This window comes from Glycine max, chromosome 2 (genome assembly GCF_000004515.6).
Source record: "Glycine max cultivar Williams 82 chromosome 2, Glycine_max_v4.0, whole genome shotgun sequence".
Taxonomy (NCBI): domain Eukaryota; kingdom Viridiplantae; phylum Streptophyta; class Magnoliopsida; order Fabales; family Fabaceae; genus Glycine; species Glycine max.
Window position 1 is genome coordinate 42,242,040 of NC_016089.4, and position 27,060 is coordinate 42,269,099.

Below are 27,060 nucleotides of genomic sequence, written 5' to 3' on the forward strand. Positions count from 1 at the left end.
TAAATTTACGATTTTAATTCCCTTGATAAATTATTATCTAATAATTGTGATTATTAGAAATATTAAATTAATTGTAAATTAAATAAAATTATTAATCATTAAAAAACTTTTAAAAAATTATTAACTCTAATGTAGTGTTATTACCGGTGGAGTCACGTGTGATAATGGAGGTAAAATAGGTGTTTGTAGAGAAGATGATGAGGACAATGTTATGGAAAATTAGGATTATTATTTTTTATTTGATTTTTAATAATTGATAACTTTTATTGATTTATAATTAACTTAATAACTCAATTAATAAAAAATATTTATCAATAATCTATGAGGAGGACCAAAATTATCCATTTATAAGATTAGGGAGATCAAATGTTACAATTAAAAATAAGGAGAACCAAAATTGCATATTAGTCTAGTTTCTATATGTACATAAATTTTAAGTTTTGATTTGTGCTAAGAACATAGATAAAACTTTTTGACAATATAAAATTATCACAAAAGGTAGAGATAAACAGCTAGAAAAAAATTGTGTAAGGACGAAAACTAACATTTTTTTTCTACATAAGAACTAAAATTGTAAATTTAGAACATTTATAAAGATCAACTAACTAATTAAACAAAAGAAGAACTTGTTTGAAATGTTGAACCTCACTGGATACACAACATGTTGTTGATGGTCAAAGCTCGAATGAGTACAACGACTATACAACAATGGAGGAGAAATTTAGTGGTGATCACTTATGAAGGCTATGATGCTCAAGTCAATATCCGGGAAAATTGAACAAAAAATAAGAATTAGATGCATACTTCATATGCAAATGAGTCTTGTATACAAGTTGTTTGAGTGGTTATAGGACACATAAGACACGTGGCAAGAACATTATGATGCATGTGGGGTGTGTGACTGATTAGTTACCCACAAAGTTGGCCACACAAGTTGGTCAAAAGAGGTCAATGTCTTAGAATTTGAGTGTAGGCTTAACTCAATCCTACACAAGGTTTGTAAGGTGAGAATTGTCCCACTTATATACTTTTATTTGATCATATCACTAGTTGATATAAGATCTCCAACACACCTTTCTCACGCTTAGACTTGGAAATCTTGCCTATGATGTTTGTAGGATTGTACATCTATGAATGGATTAATAGCGATTCAACAATAAGTGACATGATAGCTCAACAACAATCACTTGGATAAGCTATGATATCATCTTAGAACTTGAGTTTGGACATAACTCAATTCTACAAATCAACTTGCAAGAGAAAAGTTGCTCACACTTATAAATTTTAATTTAGCCACATCATTAGCTAATATGGGATCTCCAACACAATGTTGGTTTGGAGATCCCACTTGACACATGTCTATCATAGAGGTTGGCCATGCAAGTCAACCATAAGGCCAATAAGTCCTAATCCAATGAGTGTTGCTCTTCAATTAGCACAATCTCGTTGGAGAGAAACTCTACTTTTGCCACAAAGATAAACAATTGTTACGTAGAGAAATTGCATTTGTTTGTTTTTTATGAGTCCTAAGAAATTTTAAACCGTATAAAATACGTTGTGGAGTCCACATAAACAATTTGTTTTTGAGTTGATGAATTGGAACAACAATTTAATTGGGTTGCTTGAAATACTAGAAATGTTATGACATTGTGAAAAAAAAAGTGAAAAATAATATAAAATTCCTTTTAGCAACTCATAATAGTTTCTTCGATAAAGTTGTCCTAAACTTTTCTAAACTTAATTGCCCTAGCAACTCATAAATATATTTTTAATTAATGAAATATATAGTTTTTCATTATAAAATTATTATTTAAATGATTTTATAATATATATATATATATATATATATATATATATATATATATATATATATATATATATTATTCTTGTTATTTTGTTGTAATCTTTTTCGTATATTTATCTTTCATTGTAGTCTCTATAATATTTTATTTAATTTAAATTAGTCTCCTTAAAGAATATTTAATAAGAACTAAATTATCTATGCATTATAAGAAAAAAAATAAATAAAAGTGAATATTGTAAAAGAATTAAAATAAAATACAAAATTAAAAAATAAATTGACAAAGACCATTTAAAAAATTATAAAAAATAAAATTAAAAAGAGTACATATCAGAAACAATGTTTTTTTTTTTTAATTATGAGAAACATATTTAAACCTATTTTAAATGTTACTATTTTCTACTTACGTTCCCATGCTCAGGGAGTGGTTGTCATCAGATATCCGTTCCCCTCCTTCCCACAATTTTTATCCGAGCAAGAAAGAACGGTATATCATTATCAGTCATGAAAGCACTATCACTAGAAAACTCATGCCATAATTCCCCTTTCTTTCCTTCATAGTCACAGTCATAGGCATAAGGCTCACTCTACCATGGCTTCTTTCTTTTCCTCTGCTGTCACTGCTACTCTCAAGCTCCACCCACAATTCCCAAAATACTCACCTAGCTCCTATCCCCCAGAGAAGGTACTCTCTCTCTTTGGTCCTTATGATAACTCACCTTTACATTTTTGTCTATTATTAACCATTTTTCTAAACTTAATCCAACAGTTCTTAAAAATGAATAGTGTTTATAATAAAATAATAACAAAACTCGAGCTGAAATCAAGTATACCACTAGTTTAGTCCCTGATATAACGCTGTTACATTAGTTCTTTAAATTAAGGAAATTTCACATAAGTATTTGAAGTGTCAATCATTTTAGTCCAAATTTTTAAAAATTTGCGCGACTTAAATGATAATATTAAGATATTTTAGAAATTAAAACGATAATAAGTGGTTTATATTTGGGATTTAGATGAAGCAACAAGAAATTTCAAGAATTTTATTTGAAATTTCCTTTGTTTCAAAGACTAATGAACATTTCGTTAGACTTTCAAGAACCAAAATGGTAGTTTACTTATTGAAGTCTGTACTGAAGCTATTTCAATATCATTTTAAGACTTTAATTGGTTGTATGCATAAGCAGTGCTCACAAATAGATTCACATCACATACAATTTTGTATTTTGGTCTATAGTGCAACCATTTTCTACGGATTGTTACTTCAAGGAACATAGCTTAATTTAATACAGTACTTATATTAAAATAATAATAAAATTCATGTTGCAATCTGTACTGAAATTATTTCAATATCATTTTCAAGACCTTTAATTAGTTGTATGCAATGTATATAAGCAGTGTTCACACAAAAACTACTTACATCACATATACAACTAATTTAACTGCAGCTTATGTTTTCAGGGTCAAAGCATTTCTTTCCAGAAAAGCCACAGATTCACACATTTGGATTTTGGGGAAGCACTTTTGTTGAACAAAGAGGGGACAGAGGAGGAGGAAAAATTGTTCTACGTTCCCTTGTTGCAACAATGCTTAGACAAGCGCTCCTATTCAGGTACACAAATTGTTCATGGTCATGTCATGAAAACAGGTTGCCATGATAATTTTTTTGTCATGTCATTTCTGGTCAATGTTTATGCCAAATGTGGGAACATGGAGGATGCTCGCAGGGTGTTTGAGAACATGCCTAGAAGAAATGTGGTGGCGTGGACCACGTTAATGGTGGGATTTGTGCAAAACTCACAGCCAAAGCACGCCATTCATGTGTTTCAAGAGATGTTGTATGCAGGAAGTTACCCTTCAATTTACACTCTTTCTGCTGTTCTACATGCTTGTAGTTCTTTGCAGTCTCTCAAGTTAGGAGATCAATTCCATGCTTACATAATCAAATACCATCTTGACTTTGACACCAGTGTTGGCAGTGCGCTTTGTAGTTTATACTCCAAATGTGGCAGGTTGGAGGATGCTCTTAAAGCATTTAGTAGAATCAGAGAAAAGAATGTTATTTCGTGGACTTCAGCTGTTTCTGCTTGTGGGGACAATGGTGCACCTGTGAAGGGGTTGAGACTTTTTGTTGAGATGATTTCTGAGGACATAAAGCCTAATGAGTTCACTTTGACCAGTGCCTTGAGCCAGTGTTGTGAAATTCCATCTTTGGAACTTGGGACTCAGGTTTGTTCGCTGTGCATTAAATTTGGCTATGAATCAAACCTACGTGTTAGAAATTCTTTGTTGTATTTGTACCTCAAAAGTGGTTTTATTGTTGAGGCTCATAGGTTCTTTAATAGAATGGATGATGTCAGTATGGTTACATGGAATGCAATGATTGCCGGGCATGCGCAAATGATGGAACTCACTAAGGATAATCTTTCTGCATGCCAAAGAGGAAGTGAAGCACTGAAAATTTTCTCCAAGTTGAATCAATCAGGCATGAAACCTGATCTGTTTACCTTATCTAGTGTCTTAAGTGTATGCAGTAGAATGCTGGCTATAGAGCAGGGGGAACAAATTCATGCACAGACTATCAAAACCGGATTCTTGTCGGATGTGATTGTAAGTACTTCACTGATTAGTATGTACAATAAGTGTGGAAGCATTGAGAGGGCTAGCAAAGCATTTCTGGAGATGTCTACTAGAACTATGATAGCATGGACTTCTATGATTACAGGTTTTTCACAGCATGGTATGTCACAACAAGCATTGCATATTTTTGAGGATATGAGCCTAGCAGGAGTTAGACCAAACACGGTCACTTTTGTGGGTGTTTTATCAGCATGTAGCCATGCTGGCATGGTCAGTCAAGCACTCAACTACTTTGAGATTATGCAAAAGAAATATAAAATTAAGCCTGTTATGGACCACTATGAATGCATGGTTGATATGTTTGTTAGATTAGGTCGGTTGGAGCAAGCTCTGAATTTCATAAAGAAAATGAATTATGAGCCTAGTGAGTTTATTTGGTCAAACTTTATTGCTGGTTGTAGAAGCCATGGGAATCTGGAATTGGGGTTTTATGCTTCTGAACAGTTACTAAGTCTCAAACCAAAAGATCCAGAGACTTATGTATTGTTGTTGAATATGTACCTCTCAGCTGACCGTTTTGATGATGTTTCAAGGGTGAGGAAGATGATGGAAGTGGAGAAAGTTGGAAAGTTGAAGGATTGGAGCTGGATTAGCATTAAAGACAAAGTGTATTCATTCAAAACCAATGACAAAACACACCCACCGAGTTCACTAATATGTAAATCATTGGAGGATTTACTTGCCAAAGCAAAGAATCTTGGATATGAGATGCTAGAAAGTGTGGAAATAAGTGATGAAGAGGAGGAGGAAAAGACATCCTCCCCTACCATTTATCACAGTGAGAAGCTGGCCATTACATTTGGGTTGGAGAACTTGCCAAATTCTTCTCCAATAAGAGTTGTCAAGAGCACCTTAATATGTAGGGATAGCCATAACTTTATTAAGTGTGTCTCAACGCTAACGGGTAGGGAAATCATCGTTAAAGATAGTAAGCGGCTTCACAAATTTGTCAATGGAGAATGCTCATGTGGAAATTTTGGCGGTTTCCTCTAAAAGCAGCAGCTAAAAGTTTATGTGTTGGCAATCAAATGCTGACCATCAAATTCTGATAGTTTTTTTACACATCTCTTACACTTATTAATATAACACGTCACACTACATTGATTAGTTTCTAATTATTGTGATTATAGCTTCTCGCAAGTTTAGAGCATGTATTACTAGATCATACATGAAACTGTTAACATGTATTAAACAATGTACAAATGGCAAAAGGCTTGCCTGTCTAAGATGGTTTAATGATCTTAGCTGTGCAGAACATGAGACATTGGATTTCTAGAGTTTGACTGAAATTTTTGTCTTACTGTTACATGTTCAGAAATAATCCAACACAGCGGTTTTCAATTGAATCAAATAATTTAAAAATGTTTAATTTGTGGAAAAGAATATATTTATACATCACTTTTTCTTCCTATTTTTCCATTAGATCATTCCTTACATTTTCAACATGGCTCAAATAAGAAGGGTGTTTATAGCTGTCACATCTACTAATTTTGTAAAAAGTTTGGAACAGAGGATTGCTTGGATGACGTTACTCCGATGGCATTTGCTGAGCACCACGCACAACATACAAATGAAAATTCAAATTTCAAATTGTTATTTCTAGGACTGCATTAGGATAATGACTTTTTTTTGTTTGCAATGCTAGTTGTAAATGCTTCCATTCCAATAATAAGGTGATCACATTGCAATTTATAAATGCTTCCAATTATTTGAGATTGGAGGTTCTTTCCATTTGAATTTCAAAAAAGTTTGAAATTTAACTAAGAGTAGAAAAAAAAGGAACACTCATGGTACTTGTTTTTTTTTTTTTTTTTTAATATGTAGAACCTTTGTTCTTATATTACCTTCAATTTGAAATTATTCTTTGAATTCTTTATTTTTTTATTTCATTTTTTTTCATTGAATATTCAATCCACAATTTGAGATGAAACGGAAAGATTTTAATTTTTAATCTCTATAAAAAATTTACAGTAGTAGCAAGACAATTTTAGATATAAAATATTAATTATTTTATTTAATATATATAATAGATATGGTTTTTTCCTTATTATCGACCCTGAGGCAAGAATCCAGGGTAGTTATCTATAAATATTTATTTGATTTTTTTCTTCTATAAATAAGTTTTCTTTGTCATTTTATATTGTAAAAGATATGAAAGAAGGGAGTTAGAAAATAAGACAAGATTTAGATATAGTTATATAAGAATTTTTGTGCTATTATTTATAAGAAAAAAATGATAATTTGTAATTGAATGATGTAAAATCTCTTCATACTGGTTGTGCATACTCTATTAAAATGAGAGCCAGACAGAGAGGTAACTGAAATTATATAGGTAGATAGACAACTGAAATTGAAAACAGATTCGTACAATTCAATCAACAATAGCACTCTTCTTACTAGGAACGGGATACAATGTAATGACAGGATAAAAAAAAGGAGATAAAAACTAAAAAGAGATGTACAAACATCAACCTTACAAATTGTAGATATATCTGTCTTTATACCTGATTCCTATTTTCTGTTTCGAATTTGAATTTGGTCTTCTATTTGTATAGGGATAAAAAAAACTTGGGTTGGTTAAAGATACTAAGGAGGTGGCATAGCCGAGCTGGCTTAGTGGCTTTTCAGCCTTTTAAAGATATATATATAAGGCTCAGGGTCTCCATAACTATGTTTTTGTTCTTACAATCAGAGCAGAATTTGCTTGTTTCATGAAACTCACTGCCCTTTGGTCTTGGAGTTCCTTAATTTGCTTGTTTCGTGGGGCGGTTTCCACATGATATCCTCAAGATTGCTAGAAAAATTCTTGTAAAACTGCAAGTCATAAATTAAAAAAAAATAAAAATTAAAAGGGTGGGAGGTGAGGTCACAACCAACAACGAAAGCATCACTAACCAACTGACCTTGAGATATTCACCAGCATCTCCAGCTGCTTTCTGAATATCCACCATGAAAAATGTAGGAGCAATTTCAAAGACCTACTTAAACAGAGGGGGGAAAGGAGGGATCAAGAAATGGATTAAATTGTTAGCCAAAATATTTAAGGACTTTGAAAGTCTAGAAGAGAATATAAACTTACTTCTAGTATAACTGAGAAATAAGAAGCCTTATTTGTTGAGATACTCTCTATTCTCATCTGAAAATGTAGACCAATATCATCAGTTCAGGTTAATAAAATTAAGAAATTATGGCAAGTTTTTTCAGAAGAATTAACTCTTAAGTATTTAGGTTGATGATGGGAACTAGGAGTTGGGGACAATTATGGCAGTTATTGGTAGAAAGTAGGAGGAGTAATTTTTATCAAAATATGTGTAATAGTAACTGTCATTAGCAGCTATGTATTATTATATGTTATGTTGTATTCTAAGCATCTTAGGGAACAAAGTTTGGAGCAATTACATATTATTAAATATGCGTGTAATAGGGTGAACAGAAATATGCGTATATGACTCTGGGACAGCAAATACTGTATTCTAAGCATTTTATGTGATTTAACTCAGTTAATTTTTTAGAATAGATGAGTGAACACTGAACACGATACAAAATAATTCAGAACAGCAAAGGTAGGAGGGCATAAGAGAAGCAAAACAATGCAATTTACTAAGCATACATTACAGGCTACAAACCTTATAGTTGCGAATATGTGTCTTAAATCCCATTGATTGTGCCACAACTTCCATACTTGATAAAATCACCTTTGGTGGCTTTTGACTGATGAAGCGCGTTTCGTATTTCATAGAGTCCTGTAAGGAAGAATATAAGAGAAACAAACACGATTCACACCTCAAGATAATGACACAAGATGGGATGAGCAATGGTGCTTTTGTCACAGCATGCCACAAAACTTGGTCAGGAATACAAGTACAAGCTATGCTTATGCAAAGTTTCATTAATAGGTTAAATGGGCGATTATTTGACTGTTTGCAGATACATCATGGTTAAATACCTGTCCACGATCAAATAGGGTTGCAAGGTTTAAGCCTTGAGATAAAATTATCATGTCGAATGCATTAAGAGTTAGAGGACCCATGTCGTCATTCTCACATTGCTGGTTAGTCCTCTGATCCTTCAGTGACAAAATAATCAATATGTCAACAAAACTGAGAAGATACATTTTATATGAATGCATCAGAAAAAAAAAGCAAGCTTTCTGAATTGAAGAGACATAAAAAATTAATAAAGATAAACAGTGTGATAGTTTTTGCATTTGAATCAGTTCCTTTCTGTTAATATCCCCATCATCATTGATCTTTTTGAGATTTGAGTACACCAGAGGTTTGAGCACCATTAATTGTCTTCAGACATAGTACAACTCAATATCATTTGCTAATATTGTTATTCTGTACCTTTGAACTACTCTAGAAAAATATTAAGGTACATAGGAGAACAGGCCATTTACAATACATTAATATTGAATTCATCCTATGGATAAGAATCTCGTCGTGTACATTTGAAAAAGTTATGGTGAATTAGCTTAAATAGAAAGCTTTTTTTCTATATAAAATTAAACTTGACTTCAGGCAGAATTAAAAAGTAAACAGACCTCATCATTGTCAAATGCAGCATTTACATCATCCAGATTTACATCTTCATACTCGATGAGACTGACCGGAACATATTCCTTTTGAAACCACTCATCATTCCTTATCTGCTCAATGGTTATACGCTGATATCAACATGTACACACAAACACACAGCAATGGGAATGAGAGTTGTGAGAAACAAGTATTAGAAGTAGACACTAAATCCACTAGAATATTAATATTAATACATTATAGTATTCATGTAAACTAAACAAGCTCAAAATGGAAGAAATCCTTGAACTGCAAGAATGAACCGAGCATGTTCGTTGATATTAACGGAACCAATTATCTAGAAAAGGATCAAGAAGTATATGGTGAAACATAATTTAGTCTAATTTGGCTTGATGGAGAGCGTATAGATTTCTCACTAACAGGATAAGAAAAAATATTTTTATTTTCATTTTCTGTTTTTACTTTTAATTATATCATTGTATTTTTATTTCTGTTTTCAAAAGTTAAAATAGAAAACATTTAAAACATCATTATTGGTTTTGATATCCAAACGATCCATGGCACAACAGAAAAGCCACCAAGATTGTTAGTACAATAAATTTATTTTGGTAAGAGACCATATTCCATACTCTACCCTAAACTTTATCCTTTTTACAAAAAGGAACCTTCAACTTCCATTTCTCCCTAATTAGTCCATAAACTAAAGCTATTATCAGATTTCTTCCATTAACTCGAGGTAAACTTATTAATGACAAACAAGTTTCTTTTTTTTTTCCATCAATTTTTAAAGGGAAAATAGTCACATAGTTCATACTTATGCTTGACAACTACATATCATCATACTTTAGGTTTTCTAGATGCCTTCTAATGCAACATGAACCACATCATAAACCACAACTTATTTTCTGCTTGTGTTCAGACAATATTAATTATAAATTAACAGTGAAAGGCAGTGTCTCAACAATCATATGACATTAAGAAAAAAATCTTGCTCCATGAAGCCAATTACTTACACGTTCAGGATTTGGGTCCAGCATTGTGTGTATTAAAGACTTTGCTCCCACAGGAAACGAAGGAGGGCACGAAAACTGTGCTTTCTCAATCTGCAGAGTAAGAAAAAATCAACAGCGTTAATAATAATAATCTAAAAATTTCATTTTGAACAAAAAATCTTGCTAAAAATAGAAACTATACACAAAACAGTGTTTCCTGAGCCATTTGACACCAAGAAAAAAAATCTTTATCACCAGAACTTGCAGGAAGAGCAGTCACTATAAAAAAATTAACATATCCCAGTGCCCAAAGGCTCCTCGTTATGTGAAGGTATGTGGGAGGGTCATTGTACACAACCTTACCCTTGCATATGCAAAGAGGCTATTTTTGGATTCGAACACATGACCAATTGGTCACCAAGGCACAACTTTACCATTATGTCCGGGAAAAGCAGTCACTATATGCAAGATAAATGTTTTAAGACATATTAACAACTGGGGATCCCATCTATTGCATAGTAAAATACATATTTGACGTGTATAAATTCATGCCTTACTGTACAACGTAGTTAGATCAAGTTCGTCAAAGGGAAGATATCCAGCCAATAGAACGTAGAGGATAACTCCACAGGACCAAACATCTGCTGGAGCCCCATTATAACCCTTGTGACTGAGTACCTGAAATCATAAAGATAGATGATAAATGCAGAAGCCAAGCTACATAAATAGTAAGTAGCTCAAGATTACACAAAAATCATATTAACAAAGAATTAAGTCACCCATGTATTACCTCAGGAGCTACATAATTAGGAGTCCCACAAGTTGTCCGAAGCAAACTGACCCCCTATGAGAATTTCCACAAAACAACATTGGACAAGTATAAAAATGTTTGAATATCATTTGATTTCATACACATGAAATTAAAGTCAATTTTAACAATTATTTGTTAACAATCTCTTACCTGTTCTGGAAATGCACTCAAACCAAAATCTGAAATCTTTATATTTCCTTGTGAATCAAGTAAAAGATTTTCAGGCTGCAAGAAGGGAAAAGAAAATACTAAGCAGAAATCATGATAAGTATGAAGACAGCATTCCATATCCCAGTCAATACAAACCTTTAAATCTCTATGATAAACTCCCTTGCTGTGGCAAAAATCTACACCATCAATAAGCTGTTGGAAGTATCTTCTAGATTCAGCTTCACTAAGACGCCCATGGCTTACCTACATCATTACTTTCTTCATTAACAACATCAACACTGAGAAAAATATTGATAAAAATCACACTAAAAGCTTTAAAGCATACATCCACCTTGAGCTACTCACAATTTTATCAAACAATTCACCACCTGTAATAAACTCCAATATGATATAAATCTTAGTACGGCTTGCTAGAACCTGAAGAAAGTCATATATCAAAACAAAATGAAGAACTTGCGAATATTGTGGTGACAGCCAACAAGAGAGAAGCATTAAAAGACTTATCAAAGAAAATATTTAGACATTGCGCCTCTTCTTCTATAACATTTCAAGGAAGAAAATGTATTGGAGAAAAGGAAATTTTCAAACCACGACAAATTCTGAAATGATTTTTCTAATATTGTTCCTCTCTCCAAGCTACTAATAAGCAGGAATTTCTATAATTTTGATTTTACATTAATAGCTAGAAAAGACTCCAAAAACTTGATAGTTGATATCATATTTCATATAGTTATTTGAAAAATAAAAATTGTTTCTCATGCAAAATCTCTTTTAGTAAGTCTTTAATTAAAAGTTTATCTGCCCAAAAACACGTTATTCCATACACACTATAAGAAAGGAGAAAGAAAATATCACATGCCTCGTGTAGACGAACGACATATGGATGCCTGACTAGCTTCATGATAGAAATTTCCCTCTTGATCTGCATTATATTAAAATAAATAAATAAAAATCAAATGCAGTCCAAAAATAGAAACCATAATAATCACAATTCACCAATATAATCATCAAACCTCTAGCATCTTGTGAGAGGCTTGGTAGTTAGCATGAGGTCATTGGTTCAAACCATACTGATACCATTGTACCAAAACAAACTGTCACATCTTAAAATGAAATAAACCCAAGCCTAAACGTCTTAAAGTCACCCTCACTCACAGGAATTTCAATTCAATCAAAGTATTAGCATCACTCAGCAGCAAAGAGATTTATTAATATTCATAATTCATATTAATATATTAATAAACTCGCTGAAACCACCATATATAACCAATCATCATATGCACCAATTTAATACATCTAAGCTTTTGGTTGGTGTGTTCATGTAAGAATTGCTCAGGGAAGACACTTGAGCTCTGTGCTTTACTAAGGTTATCATCCACGCTATGGCTAGAACACATATAAACAATAGAAATAAGCAAATCAGAATTAATTTATTTTGAAGAAATACTTTTGTATAGCTTTTTTTTTTAAATATCATTATTTGTCATCACTTTTAAGTAGCAAAACGTAAAGAGCAATACTCCATATTAGTCCCTGAACTATTACAAAGATGTTTTAGTTCCCCAAACAAATTAATAATTATTAGTCAACTTGGTTTCTAAAATTGCATCATCCATCAATTCTATTCCTAACATTACAGCATCATCCAATTTGTCAGTTAATTTTGAAAATTATCACTCAATTTGGTTCTTCACATAAGAGATCAAATTGAGTGATAATTTTCAAAACAAGAAACTAAATGAACTGATAGCAGCTAGAACAAAATCAAATTGACGGTCCATAACATCATGACTAAACAATTTTATTTTCATAAATTCAGTGACTAAATGAACTGATTCTTGTAATTTCAGGGATTAACGTGATGTATTACTTAAAAAAAAAAATACCTGGTCGACCATTTTGTGCTTGATGATGGCGCTACGGTCTAGCACCTTCATGGCAACACTCTCGCCACTCTCTGTGTTCTGAGCGAACTTTACCTTCGCAAACGTTCCCTCTCCAACGGTCCTTCCAATCTCATACTTACCCACTTTCCTCAACACCATGTTGATCTTTCTCTCTATGCTTTTTTCTTTCTTTTTTTTTGGTGAATTTTTTTTCCCAACAACTCTACCACAAAAAATGTGGAGATACCAATCAAAGTTTATCAACAACTACAAGCTTCTAATTTGGAGTATCTTGTGGCAGTTAATTGAATTATTATTTGTGTTGGTGTTGGTGAATGGTGAGATATGGAATGGAATGAAATAATGGAAGGAAAGGTGATTGGGTGGTAGCACAGGTCAGGTAATAAAGACGAAGGCCTAACCTGTGGGAAAGGTAGGGGACAATGTTGAAAATTGGAATTTCAAAATAATGTTGGTGGTGGTGATGCTTTATCTTGTTTTGGACTTTGGGATAGAGGCGGAAAAAGGAAACTCTTGAATTTGAATGAAAAGCAAATGTTGGCTATGCTAAGCATTAACTAATTAAGAGTAACCTCTCAAATTCCTTCTTAGAAAGTCCGATATGCTGATAATTAAATTTGAGTTTTTCTCTTTTTTTTTTCGGAAGAATTTAACTAGTCAATCAATTTTATAAAATCAGAATGATGTAACACAAGATTATTTGTTTAATCTAAGTTATCATTCAAGTTAATGTGTTAAGACTTATAGTTTGATAGAAGGATCAAGATTGTAAATATTATAAAAGTGAAGACTAAATGTCTATTTTAAAGTAAGAGACTAAAATTATAGATTTTAAAAAATATAGATATTAAATGTATCTATTTTAAAATAGGAGGATCGAAATTAAGGATTTAAAAAATAGAAATATCAAATTGCACTTAAATACAAAATAAGAAGGGTTTGACAAATGAAATTTAAATGTCAAAACACTTATATCCTTATATCTTTTTTCGAGTTGCTTAAATTTCTAGCTTGTTTAGCTTATAAAAAAAAGGAATAAATAAATATTTTAATCCTTGAATATATAAATTGATAACAAGTTAATCTTTTAAAAAATAAATATTTTGATTTAATTTTTGAATGTATAAAAAATATGAAATAATTATGTTTTACATATAGTTTTCTAAAATTATTTTTTATTAAATTATAATATTTTAAAATTAATTTAATGTTAATTTTATTTGTTAATAATTAATTTGACATTAAATTATAAAATTCAATGTCAAATTTATCATTAAATTATATATATAACATTATTGTCTCACTTTCACACATTCAAATACTAAATCGAAATTTTTGTTCCATCTCATGTTATATTATCATTGGAATAAAAATGATAATTTATTATCTTTTTTATTTTTATAAATTTTGATTGCCTACTCATTTTTTCCCCAGCATGTCGTGTTAAACAAAGATACATAAAAATGAGAAGCGTGTGATGATGATACTCTGATTGGCCAGTTCACACTCCCTCGTGCCTTTTCAAATTACGTCTCTCTGTTTATGTTTTCAACCATCACCACTTGTCCCATGTTTTTGTCCATCAACTTTTATCCTATAATTTACTATGACAAGTGTATGGGCAAAAAATACTAGTTAACATTTTCATCCTCTTTCATGTGTAAGACCTCAAAACTCTTTTCAAAGGGCTTAAAGTGGTGCTCTATTGAGCTTTGTTAAACTTTACTTTTGCTTCATAAAATCTCATATATTTTGGAACTATTCTTATTAAGGATGGTCTTCAAAATGGTTTGATCAATGGCTTAAAATGAATAATTCTTAACTTTCAAGCATTTTAGCTATTGTTCAACAACTGACTTTCTCTAGGCTTAAGTAAGCTTTGTTCCGTCTACTGTGGAAGAGATTTCCTTCTTATTTAGACTCTTAACATTCCTTTGAACAAAGCAAGTTTTCCACAAAGCATGACTAACAATCATAATGACCATCAAACTTAGAAATATCTATCGAACAAAAATAGTTTTAAATCATACCTCAATTTTTTTTTCTTCTTAAGAGAATTGCAATTTCTTTTCTTTTCAAACAAATTTAATGGTAGAGATGTTAGGAATATAAGCGAGTCGGTTTGGATTGAATTTGATCAAACTAAATTCAATCCAAATAAATTTAAATGAGTTATTTGGGTTGATTTTCTAAGAAAAAAATAAAACTCAAAAACTAATATGTTTGTAAATATTTTGGGTTGAGTTGGATCAACAGGTAAAACATTTAATTTTATTTGTTCTTTTTTAAAATGCAATATTTTTTATATGTTAAAATTTTTATTAAATGAATTAGGCACAATTATTTTTTGTTAGATTTTTTATTAAAAGAAATTGTGATACTGTCATATCCCACTTCACTCCACTCATTCATATCTATCTATCTATCTATCCATGAGAGATGGAAAATCAATCATATCATATTCGAGATAAAGAGTTTCAATAATCATAGTGAGGATGAGTTTTAAATATTTTTTTCTACCAAAATTAATGAGACATTATGAGACATACTATTTATAAATACATTTAAAATATTTTTAGAAGTCCATATGAAGTGACTTCAACTAATAAAACTCGTGTCGCTTTAATCCTAAAAGTTAAGGATGCGTTGATATTTACTCAATTCAGGTGAATAAGTCTATGTAATCAATAATCAATGGTATTTGATTTTTTAAAAAAATTAAAAATATATATTATATTTACACATACTAATAATTTATACAAATTAATGTGTCAATAATATTAAAATCCGTGATCCGATCCAAATTCAATGGATTTAATTGGTTCAACTTAAGTTTGATTCAAACACAAAAATTATCCAATCCAAACTGTTTGAATTGACTTACTCAATTTGAATTCACAAATGACCCACAACCATTTACACTCATAAAAGATCTTATACTAGACTTTGTTCAACTCTACTAGTAAGTTAGAAAACTTTGTAAAATAAAAATAAAACTAAAAATAACTTTAAACAAGTTGTGTCTCATAATTTTTAGACACACTTAATTTAGTTCATGAGTAATCCTAGTTGATGAGTAATCCTAGTTTTCATAAATAAATATTTTTAAACATATAGATTAAGTATGCTTTAGATTTATAATAAATAATTATATAGAGATATAAAATTAGTTTTAATAGTTGATAATTTTAAAAATACTAAAATTCATTTTAGAAATAAAAGAAAAAAGATAAGAATTTAAGATTTTTTTTTTAAAAAAATTCGTTAAAGATTTTTTCTAAAAAAAATCTGTCAATTTTTTTTAATAAAAAACTATAGTGAAATTATAATTCTTAAAAATACTACAGTATCATCCAAAATACTGTTTTTTTTTGGTGAATCATCCAAAATACTTAATCTATATAGAAAAAGATATTTAATGTAATCCAAATTATCAAATATTATGATCCTAGTTTCCGCGTAGCGTATGAAGTTTCAATTCAAGACTTTTATTCGTTCTAACCCGGTGACCGGCGCAGAATAAGAGAGGAAATTCATACAACTTGGCGGCCGAGGAGGAAAAAGAAACAGAAAAAGGAAAGGAACTTTCGTTGCGAAGTTGATTCAAAAGTTTTAATTTTTAAACAGCAGCTACCATGATCTCTTTGTCCTGCAGAGTTATGAATTTGATGTTGAAGCAGCAATAATTATCTTAGCATGGAGACAGAGCAAGAATTGGAATGGGCTGAAGCCCAGAACATGGTGTTCTTAAGCGAAGACCTCGTGGCCACGGCTAAGCAACAGCTTCTGTTTCTGGCAGAGGTTGATAGGAATCGTTGCCTTTATGATGGTCCAGTTTTACACAGAGCTAACTACAGGTTATGTATAATTACTCTCACCACAAAAACACTTAGTTACTTCTTGAAATTGAATTTATAACTGTCAATAAGTTTAGTTTCTAACATTTCAACGTTGTCATTTACATTTCTCATCTCTTTTCTATTTTCTCCTTCTTCCCTATTTCTCTTCTGCCAAAGACACCCTTATTCTTAAAATTGCTACCTTTTATAAATTATTGAATGTTGATGAATTCAATATGTGTATTTTCTCTTTTAAATTTATAGGTTCTATATTTAAAATTAAGTTTGATACTTAGGTTCCCTTAACGACTGAGGTGGGGTTTGATCTTCAACATGAGAATAGAGTTGTGACCCGAGATACCACTTTATTCCAAAATGAGTAGACCTAGTGGAAGAGGCTTAGCTAGGTGTTAAATTGAAGCTTCATATGCCTATATATTCCTGCTGATTATAAAAAAAAATCATTATTTTTGTTTTTAACTACTAAATGACATTGGCAATTATTTTAATCCTAAAATTATAAAACTAAAGATTAAAATAATTTATGTTAATTCATGCAGAAGAGATATCCACGTTTAATTTTGTCTTGACCCGGGATTACTTTTGGAAGAAGATATCTATAGTTCTATACGGAACCAAAAAATAATAATTGACGTTTGACAATTTTAATGATAGAAATAATAATTTTATAATTTTAAAGACTAAATTAATTAGTGCTCAGTATTTTTAGGTACTAATTGATGTACTTAATTAGTGCTCAGTATTTTTAGGTACTAATTGATGTACTCTTACCAAGTTTTTCATAGGCATGTAACTGAACTTCTATATCTGTCAGTGTCTGCAATCTCATGTTTCCTCTGTTGTAAGTTGACCTTTATTTCTAAAGGTTGTGCTTTAATTATTAGTGTTTGTGCATGTCTTTGTTCATCAATGTAGGTATAAATATTGTTGGCTTCCTTTACTAGCCAAACATGCTGAGTCACATGTGACACAAGACCCTTTTGTTGTTCCTCTTGACTGTGAATGGATTTGGCACTGTCATAGGCTTAATCCGGTAAGCTTGAGCATCAAAACCAAAACCGCACATACTTCTTAACTCATTTGTGAACTTGTTTTCTGAAAAAAAATTGTTGTAATTACCGAACCCTTCAATATGTGTGCACATGTTTGTCAGGTGCGTTACAAAACAGACTGCATGGAACTGTATGGGAGAATACTAGGTGATCGGAATGTGGTATCTTCAACTCAGGGAACCAGCAAAGAGGAAAGTGAAAAACTCTGGGAGACAATGTATCCAAGTGAGCCATATGAACTTGATCTAAACAATGACTCAATGCAAAATTTTGCTGAAAATTTCTTGGAAGCCAAACAAAGTAGCACCGACTATGATCTGATTTCAGCAGTTAAAAGGCAGACCACTTTCTTCTATCAGGTAATTAAGAAATTTAGATTTAGAGTAACATGTATTGTCAATTCCTAACCTACAAACTGTACTATAAACAAATAAGCTAGTATCAAATGCTCTTAATTACTAGTTGGCCATACATTTTATTTCTAACAAATTACTGAGTATGTGTAGTAGAGTAAATTAGTTTTTGAGTAACATTTCAATCAAAGGGTGACTTGTATTCAAATAAAGTATATATTGAAATTACTCTATCAATAAAACGACTGAAAACTGTACCAGTTTATGCTTAACCATTAGTCTCCAACTTTAATTACAGGTTTCAAGGCCTTATTGGAATGATGATACTTTTCTTGAAGGAGCTGTGGCCAGATACAAGGGGTTTCTGCATTTGATCAAGAGGAATAGAGAGAGGCATGTAAGCTGCTTTTGTGTTCCAACTTATGACATTGACCTAATCTGGCACTCTCATCAATTGCATCCTGTGTCTTACTGTAACGATCTAGTGGCAATTATGGGCACAATACTAGAACATAATGACATGGATTCTGATCGGACCAAGGGCCAAAAGCTGGATGCTGGCTTTTCTGAAACCACCACACAGTGGGAAGAGACATTTGGTTCAAGATACTGGAAAGCAGGAGCAATGTACAGTGGTAGTCCACCATCACCTATTACTGTTGATAAGTATAAAATAGATGCTATACACAAAATCTCAGCTCCATCCAATAAGACAAACCAGAATGTGATTCAGCTTCCACAGAAAATGCTTGTGCAGGTAACCTCCAATAATTTTTTTCCCTGCTATTTTCTTTGTTACATGAGAAGACACTAGCAACTGTAACTTGTCACATGTATTTTTGGTCATCAACAGTTGTTAGTTGTAACATTTTGAGTTCATGACTCTTATTCAGGTGATGCTTGAGATTGTTGATGTGAGAAACTTACCTTTGGGGCATACAGGCAAGCTACTTGTATCCTTCAACAAGAAACAAGAAGACGTGCTTTTCAATACCAAGAAGCAATTATGCATTTCCTCAGAGTCACAAGGGAAACAAGTTGCTGTTTTCCAATGTGAAAGTAATGGAGAGTTAGTTCTTGAACTCATTTCTCGCCCAAGTTTCAATTTTAGAGGAGTAAGGCCAGCCAAAGTATTGGGAAAAACTTCAATCAATCTGGGGGATTTGCAAGATGTAGCATCTAAATTGCCAAAAGAGAAGTGGTTAGATTTGACATCTACAGTCAATTGGTCAAAGCCTATTGGTATTCGCATTGGTTTGTCTTTAACTCCTCCAGTTTCGGCACCATATGAGTTGCACTTTGTTTCTATGTATCCATTCAAAGGAAGTTATTTTTCCTTCCTGCTTCCAAGAAAGTTCCAGCAAACAAAATGTTGGACAAATGTTGTGGATGAAGCTGGCAATGAGATCATTCACATCCAGAAAGGGTAAGCCAAACTGACATGTGGAATTTAGAATATCATTAGCTGAGTTGTTTAGTAGTTAAGAATGTTGAACCAGGAATTCATGTTTTACCATGTGACTGTTAGATTAAACAGATGGGTCTGGTATCATTACTATGTGATTAGTGAAAGAGTTTTTCTTGCATCCTACTAACAAGTTCTTATTCAGATAAGACAATTAACTTAAATACGAGACAGTATTGATATTCTAAATACTGCCATATATAAGATTTGTGTAGTTTTTATTGAAGATATTGTGAATTGTCTAGCATTTGTCTGCACTTGCTTAATTTTTGGGTCACCTGCTTGGACACTAAGCTTCATGCTCCCTTGACATTTTTTTTTCTCATTTTGTTTTTGCAAATAGTAACTTGTCAAATGAGAAGACAAAGAGTAGTATCAATAAAGAAGTGATTGGCAGGACTGCATCCGGTGAAACTCATCTTCTTGCAGAGTTAAAAGGAACAATGTGGTCTATGATGAACTCTGACTGGATGCTACAGATAAAAAAGACCAGCGCTGAAGATCATAAACGTGTATTTGAACTCACAGGCACTCGGAAGGTAACCTTGTTATTCTTGTCTTTAGATTCTTAAATCTATACCTAGTGTAGACTGTAGAGTTCTTGTGCTAGACATGCATTCATCTAAGGTTCAATATTATGTTCATCTTAACATTGGTGTTTTTTCCCAGGTGATTATTTTTCCAGGTAGAAAATTGGAGTATGGAACAAGATACTACCGAAATGAAAAAGGAAATTGCTTCATGACAGCAGTAGAATTCTCTGGAACACATCCTTATGGAAAAGCAGTGGCTTTGATGGATTTGGCAAATGGATTTCTGGAGGTATTGTACTTGTTCAGCAAAAAACAGCACCATTTATTATTGATTTATCTTCTTCATACCTAACATCACTAGTTTGTGTCTGTTTTAAAATTTGTTTGTTTGGTGAACAGATCAAGGAAGAGTGGCTGGTCTTGCCTGCCTTATTGTCTGCATTTGTTCTCTCTAATAATTTTCCTGATTTCAGTAATGAGACTGAGAAGGCGAATGGGACTAATGCATAAAAGAAAACCAGAAAAGCTGCCGAAAAATACAGTTGGCAAATGTTATGTTACGTTCCTTTCCTCTAGAAAAATCCCAGGATAGGAAGCTGGTCCATAGTGACTACTATTTAATGTGCCTCGTTTGTCGGCCAAGCACACTTTATACAATAAAAAAATTCTTGGAAGTTTAGACAATAGACCTGTGTACGGTAGGGTCACTTTTTAAGGTACTAACACCTTGGTGTAATCAGTTTTAGACTTTAGTTTTAACTTTGACACAAATCATTTGTAGCGGATTTTATGTTGTTGGGTTTGGCTTAAAGAATAAAAATAAAGAATTTGAAAATAATTTATATATATATATATATATATATATATATATTTAAATTAAAGTGAAATGTAAAAAAGATATGAGTTTCACATGATATCCACAAACTTTTTCTTATATTTTTTTCTTCTCTTTCTAAATCAAACACAACATTACAATATTCAAGACCAACTAATCTAGCTTATAATGTATCTACCTTACCCAATTATGTACCCGTAAAAACTAAAAAAGTGTCGCCAGAATTTTAAATAAATAAAGGTATTATTCTTTTTTGTAGAAGGGACATTGTCCCGCTGCACAGCACAAAGATATATGCATTCTAAAATATTTTATCAAATCCAGTTGGAATTCATGTTATTTTATCTTTTCTGTCTCTGAAAGGACAAAAGTGATTTCAACCCCCAAGCGTGTGTTGTGTTGTTTATGGAATTATGGGTTCGCCAAAGTCCAAACTATTGTATTTTTTTTTCCTATTATATTATATCAAAATATAAACGAGAACTTGGTTTAGAAAAATATATACTATTATTAACGAGAATATTAATTTCTCTTGCCTATCAATGGCAGACAAGCATTACGTCAAAAACATTGAGCTAGTCAGACACAGAACATCATACTTTTTAGTTATACCTTTGTTAATGGTTTAATTTTATACTATCAAGAAAAAAGAGCACAATAAACAATTAGCGACAAACATGGATGGAACACAATGAAAAATTGCAAGAATAAAGGAGACAATTAGTCAATCAATCACTGATACGAAAATCAGCAATGTACTGATTTGAAAGTAATTACACTTCCAAAAACAATTCCTGAACTGAATTCCTCCACTTCACCACCTATGCACAAGAAACAATGCCCAAACCAATATTCCAAACAAGTTAAAAAAAAAAACTGAAAAACCAATATCAGTACCCGAGCACTATGCCACAAAAACGAACAAATGAAACGACCTTTATATCCTTCCGTCACCACCGTGCACCGCCGCACCAACCTTCGAATGCGAAACCGGACCGGGTGCGTGAACCAGATAAACCGGTTGACCAACCGGCCCAGTAACGGGCCGAACCGCTTGAAACATTCCAGAAGGAGTCTGAATGAGATAAATCTCATTCCCCGTAGTAGCAAACGCCAGCGAATAACCCGCGTTATTATTATTCCTCTCCTGCATGAACGACACCGTTCCAGTAACCGAACCAGGATGAACGAATTGCGCGTGTGCGTGTGCGTGTGCATGCGCCACTAACGGCGTCATTTTCTCCGCGTTCTTCTGGGCATAACAGTCGCCCCCGCCGTTAACGCCGTAAACCCTACCCTTATTGTTATTATCATCTTCCTCTATCTTCATTTTCCGTTGCAGAAGTTGTTTACTGTTGTTCTCATTCTCAATCTGAGGTTCGGCTTCACGATCCTCGGGAAAACACTCCGAGTCCTTCGCCAGAGCATCCTCCGCCGCCGGCTTGTCGAGTCCGAACAGAAAATCCGGATTCGCCGTCGCCGGAGGCGGCGGCGGAGAATCTTCTGGAACGTGAACGGAATTGAGAGCGTCGACGAACCACTGGCGCTCGGATTTGGATTCGGTTGGAGCGAAATTGCAGTTGTTGTGGAGAGGGAAGAGGAAGAGACGGAGGCGCGCAGGTCTAGGTGAGGCGCGGGAGAGGCGATCGTACTCGATCATCATCTGGTGGAGGTCGTCGTCGTTGGTGACGGAGATCAAGGCGTCGAGATCTTCCCCGGGGAGCTGGTACTTGAAGAAGGAGAGGTTGGAGGGGGTGTTGTTGGCGAGGGAGGAGAGCTTGGCGATGAGGGAGGGGAACTTGACGTGGCGGTCGACGGCGAGGATCTTGGTGTCGCCGGAGACGTAGGTGAGGTGGTTGTCGTGGGGGCGGGGCTGGATGCTGCCACCGAAGCTGCACATGAGCTTGACCTTGGGAGGGGCGTCGTCCAAGGAAGGCTGGCGGCGGTGGTGGTGGTGGTTGTTGTTGTTGTCGGCGTCGGGGTCGCGGGAGCGAGGGGAGGAGTCGCGGGAATCCATAGAGGAGGTGCTAGGGTTTCGGAGGGAATTGGGGAAATGAATTTGAAGAGAGTGTGTGGGAGTGGACTCAGTGGAGTGGTTGTTGGAAGAGTGTGGGTTTACATATTATGGTAGGCATGATGGGGAGCAAAGGGGGACGAAGAAAAAAAAAAAAGTGACAGATTCAGCTGAGTTGGATGCCCATTAATTATATGCCGCGTGAGGTTAGTTTAATACTCATGTATATATATAGTATCGAAAAAAAAAGAAGCCAAAAATTGTAAATTTGATCCCATAATTTGTTTCCAATTTTAATTTTGGTTCTCTTTTAAGAAATAATGCATAAAAACGTCATACGTCATAGTCAGCATTCTATTGTAATAGTTAACAAGATTATTGAATAAAATAGGAGGATAAAATTTATCAATTATTTTAAAAGAGGACTAAAATTGAAATTGAAGATAAATTGAACGATCAATAATTTTTTCAAAAAAAAAAGTTTATGTATGTGTATATAATAATTCCTTTGTTACTATATATAAAATTAATTATTTATTTAATCCGAATTAAGAAAATATTATTTTAATTAATAATAATAAATTTATTTTAAATTTATACTTTTTTTTAAAATGATTTATTATTAATAATTTTTTAATAATTTTTCAATATATTTTATTTTTCTTTTAATAAATGAGTTTTAATTTAAAAATAATCAATGTAGATTGAATATTATAAAAAGAAGATATTATTTCAAACTTAATCTTATAAGCAATCAAAAGATTATAACAATTCACTGTTTAACCAATTAAAGTTAAACTCCTTAACATATCTATATAGTATATTTTGCTGGAAACAAAAATATGAATGTACTTCATATTTTATCATATTAATAACTAATAATGAAAAATGAATACAAAAGTGTATACCACATTCGTCTTATGCTTTTTATTCCTTATAAAATTGTTAACTTTAGATTCTACTAATTTATTTCTCATGTAAACTTTTGATCATCATATCAAAGTTTAACTCAATTAATTAAATATAAATATATTATTATAAATCTTTTTGGTATTTATCTTTGATTCTTAAACATAAAAAAATAACCATATTATTATTATTATTATTTAATTATAAATAGTCATAAGTTTGTTAAGTTTTTAATAATTGTCTTAAATCAATTTAAAAAATTTAATTAGTTAATAATATAAAAGTAAAAATATAAAATTTAGTTTCAGTTTAAAAGGCACGTGCAATAGTGTAATTTTTTTTCATTATTAATTCATAAAAAATCATTTGAGATATGACTTTTGAAGTAGTAATTATTTAAAAGCCAATAAATTTATCATATAAGTTGGCTTATGATCAATGATAATATAATTTTTTATATTTTTACTATTTATAAATTATAGTATACAGTATAATAAATTTATTAATTTGTAATAGCCATATTAAAAAACATATACAAAATAATTTTAAATTAATTAATTATAGAAAAACTTAAACTAATAATACACTAAATTCTATAATAATACTTTTCTACCTAATACGTTATGTGTATAAGTCAATGACCTAAAAACATAGAATGTTATTTTATTAAAAAATAGAAAGTTTTTATTTTAGATTTGATTCATTTTATTTAGACGGATTAAAATTATTAAAAAAATCCCTTTAAGTTATAGAGAAAAAGGGTTATATATTATAGTAAGAAGTTTTACATAATTATTTAATCTCAATTTAACATGTATGCTAAACTTGATGATGATTTTTAAAATTATTATTTTAAAATAACTGAAATGGTGACGTGTGATTGGATAACGATATAAAATTATTTTATATTTTCAATTAAATTTTAGTTATAACATAAATAGATTTCAAAGATTTAAATTTGACACTACAAATTAAATTATAATGATTTTTTTTGACATAAAGTTATAATGATCTTCTATGAGTTAATTTTCGATTTCAATATAAAAATACGTTTTTATTTTTAGCTCATTATCCTAGTATCTATATGCATAATATAAAAGATCCAATAAATTTATTGAAGATTTTTTTATATATTTATGAAAAAAATATTTTAAAATGCATTTGATTTTAAATTTTGATAAAAATTAATTTTAAACAATTAATATTTAAATTTCGTATTTATATTTAAAACTAATATTTCACAAGTAAAATGAAAAAATAAACATGATATTGATGATTTATGTATCTTAAGTCAATTTTATTTAATACAAATTTAAAAGCTTATGTATATTTAAGACCAACTATTTTAAGATGAGGCTACTTTCAAATTCAATGGCATTTGTGAAAAATATCAAAATATATTATGTTGTATGGCATTCCTTCACCGTGATTCCGAAGCATGAAAGAAGTTAACAAAAGGATACACATAAATCAATTAAATATTTTGAATGATATATTAACATTTAAATCACTATTTTTTAATAATACTCCATCCATTAATCAATTAATTAAATATCATCCCAAAAAAATGTATATTGTCTAATAAGTTATTATATGAAATGAATTTAATTAGAATGTTTTGGAAAATATATTATTATTTAATGACTAAGAGAGCCTTACCTGATGTGTGAGTTATTGTAAATTTATTGGTATCTTTAGTAAAAAAAAATTTATTGATATTTATCTTTAATATTTGAATAAAAATTATTATTATTATTCAATTATAATTTATCATGTATTAAAATTTATATTTGAGATAATTTAAATTAAGGCTAATTTCAAATCACATATCACAAAAATGAATGAATTATCTTATATCACATATTGTGAATCTTTGAGTTATGTCACTGCCTCAATAAGAGGTTTATTAAAAAAAAAATATAAGAGATTTGTATTGATATAAAGAGGGATAAGAGGGAAGCTAACTAAGAAATTTTATAGATTTTTTTTTATAAAAAAAAGCAAAAATAAAGGTAAGTAATAAATGAAAGTTTAATAAGCATATATATTAACAATGCAAATTTTTTATATTCTCAATCAGTAAAAATTAATCATATATATGAATTTTGAATAATTATTATAAAGATAAACAAATTATTCATACATAGTGAATGGAAATATGCAAGACTTTTCTTAATTATATATAAAATTATTTTAAATTATTATTTTTAAAAAAAATTGAGTTTTAGTTTAGAAAAAGATAAAAAAAAATGAAAAGATATATTAGATTAAGAAAATTAAGTATATAAATAAAGAAAAAGGAAAGATAATTCAAGATGGATATGGTTGAGATTTTGGGAGAGATTTTTAGCTAGTTTTAGGAGTAGTATATGAAATACATTTCTAAAGAAAAATAAAATAGAATATTAAAAATGTTTAATTAAGATATTTTTGAAATCATGTATTAAAAGTGGTAGAATGAAGAGACACTCAAAATATGACTCGATAGAGTGTCAAAAATATGTTGTAGTTGTTAGCACATACTTACCTTAAAGTCAAGAGAATCATTGTACAATAACAATAACAATACACTTTTTTTATTTTTTTAAGAGAGAAATGCTAACGTCGCTCTATTTGACACTCTTTCTAAAACTCTTATGTGATTTTTAACAATTTTCAACTAATCAGATAAAGAGTGTTGGAAAGACAGTGTTAGAGACAATGTTGCTAGCATTTATCTTTTTAATATCATCAAAGTTTCTCATGATTCCACTAATAAAGAGTAAAACAAACTGCCAAAGTATGTTTTTAGTTCCTACAAAATTGGTAAAGTTTATTTTTGGTCGTTATAAATTTTTTTGTTTATTTTTTGTCCTTGTAAAATCAAAATATGTGATTTTTTGGCCCAAAGTTAGGTGTGGTGAAATTCGATCCTACGTTCTGTTTGAGTTTCCACATCAGCCACTCCGTTAGGCATCTGAACATCAACATGTGTTAAGTTTTCATTGGTTTTATTGAGGTTGCACGTTGACCACTTCGTGGTTGTTGTTTGGAAGCCAACAACAATTTCATTTTCGTTTGTAAGCCAAAGTAGATGAAGATTCGTGTTAGAGAGAGGTTCCTAAGAGAGAATTTATAGTGGTTCCAAGTAGTTCAACCTGGTTATATTGGTGGTCCCAAACATGAAGAAGGTAATTTTTTTT

General features: G+C 31.3%; 4 protein-coding genes across 7 annotated transcripts; 2 read left to right on the top strand and 2 right to left on the bottom strand.

The window, feature by feature from the left end:
• The first annotated feature begins 2,102 nt into the window (after positions 1 to 2,102).
• On the top strand, positions 2,103 to 5,739 carry LOC100781103 (putative pentatricopeptide repeat-containing protein At1g68930). 2 transcript variants are annotated; one of them, XM_014768918.3, is made up of 2 exons: positions 2,103 to 2,486; positions 3,250 to 5,739. In XM_014768918.3, the coding sequence occupies exon 2, from the start codon at positions 3,440 to 3,442 to the stop codon at positions 5,432 to 5,434; it is 1,995 nt and encodes a 664-aa protein (XP_014624404.1). In that variant the 5' UTR covers positions 2,103 to 2,486; positions 3,250 to 3,439; the 3' UTR covers positions 5,435 to 5,739. The 2 variants fall into 2 exon arrangements, with proteins under 2 accessions (XP_014624404.1, XP_003518275.1); XM_003518227.5 differs by having other exon boundaries at positions 2,104 to 2,486; positions 3,263 to 5,739.
• Positions 5,740 to 6,811: 1,072 nt separating this feature from the next.
• On the bottom strand, positions 6,812 to 13,389 carry LOC100816735 (CBL-interacting serine/threonine-protein kinase 8). Of its 3 annotated transcripts, none has more exons than XM_003519161.5 (14): positions 12,837 to 13,389; positions 11,810 to 11,872; positions 11,296 to 11,367; positions 11,086 to 11,193; positions 10,930 to 11,004; positions 10,759 to 10,812; positions 10,521 to 10,646; positions 9,990 to 10,079; positions 8,985 to 9,107; positions 8,388 to 8,507; positions 8,068 to 8,184; positions 7,521 to 7,577; positions 7,345 to 7,419; positions 6,812 to 7,255 (listed from the first exon to the last, which is right to left on the bottom strand). In XM_003519161.5, exons 1-14 carry the CDS (start codon positions 12,993 to 12,995, stop codon positions 7,160 to 7,162), a joined length of 1,335 nt encoding a protein of 444 aa, XP_003519209.1. In that variant the 5' UTR covers positions 12,996 to 13,389; the 3' UTR covers positions 6,812 to 7,159. The 3 variants fall into 3 exon arrangements, with proteins under 3 accessions (XP_003519209.1, XP_040864132.1, XP_014624411.1); XM_041008198.1 differs by lacking the exon at positions 12,837 to 13,389 and adding an exon at positions 11,964 to 12,639; XM_014768925.3 differs by lacking the exon at positions 11,296 to 11,367 and having other exon boundaries at positions 12,837 to 13,342.
• Positions 13,390 to 16,286: 2,897 nt separating this feature from the next.
• On the top strand, positions 16,287 to 20,958 carry LOC100817275 (glycine-rich domain-containing protein 2). The gene is made up of 8 exons (XM_003519162.4): positions 16,287 to 16,714; positions 17,633 to 17,750; positions 17,871 to 18,128; positions 18,421 to 18,879; positions 19,016 to 19,548; positions 19,931 to 20,126; positions 20,257 to 20,409; positions 20,520 to 20,958. The coding sequence occupies exons 1-8, from the start codon at positions 16,554 to 16,556 to the stop codon at positions 20,628 to 20,630; spliced, it is 1,989 nt and encodes a 662-aa protein (XP_003519210.1). The 5' UTR covers positions 16,287 to 16,553; the 3' UTR covers positions 20,631 to 20,958.
• A 934-nt stretch (positions 20,959 to 21,892) lies between these two features.
• LOC102666247 (uncharacterized) lies at positions 21,893 to 22,972 on the bottom strand. The gene has a single exon (XM_006576002.1). The coding sequence runs from the start codon at positions 22,970 to 22,972 to the stop codon at positions 21,893 to 21,895; it is 1,080 nt and encodes a 359-aa protein (XP_006576065.1).
• Between the last annotated feature and the right edge of the window lie 4,088 nt (positions 22,973 to 27,060).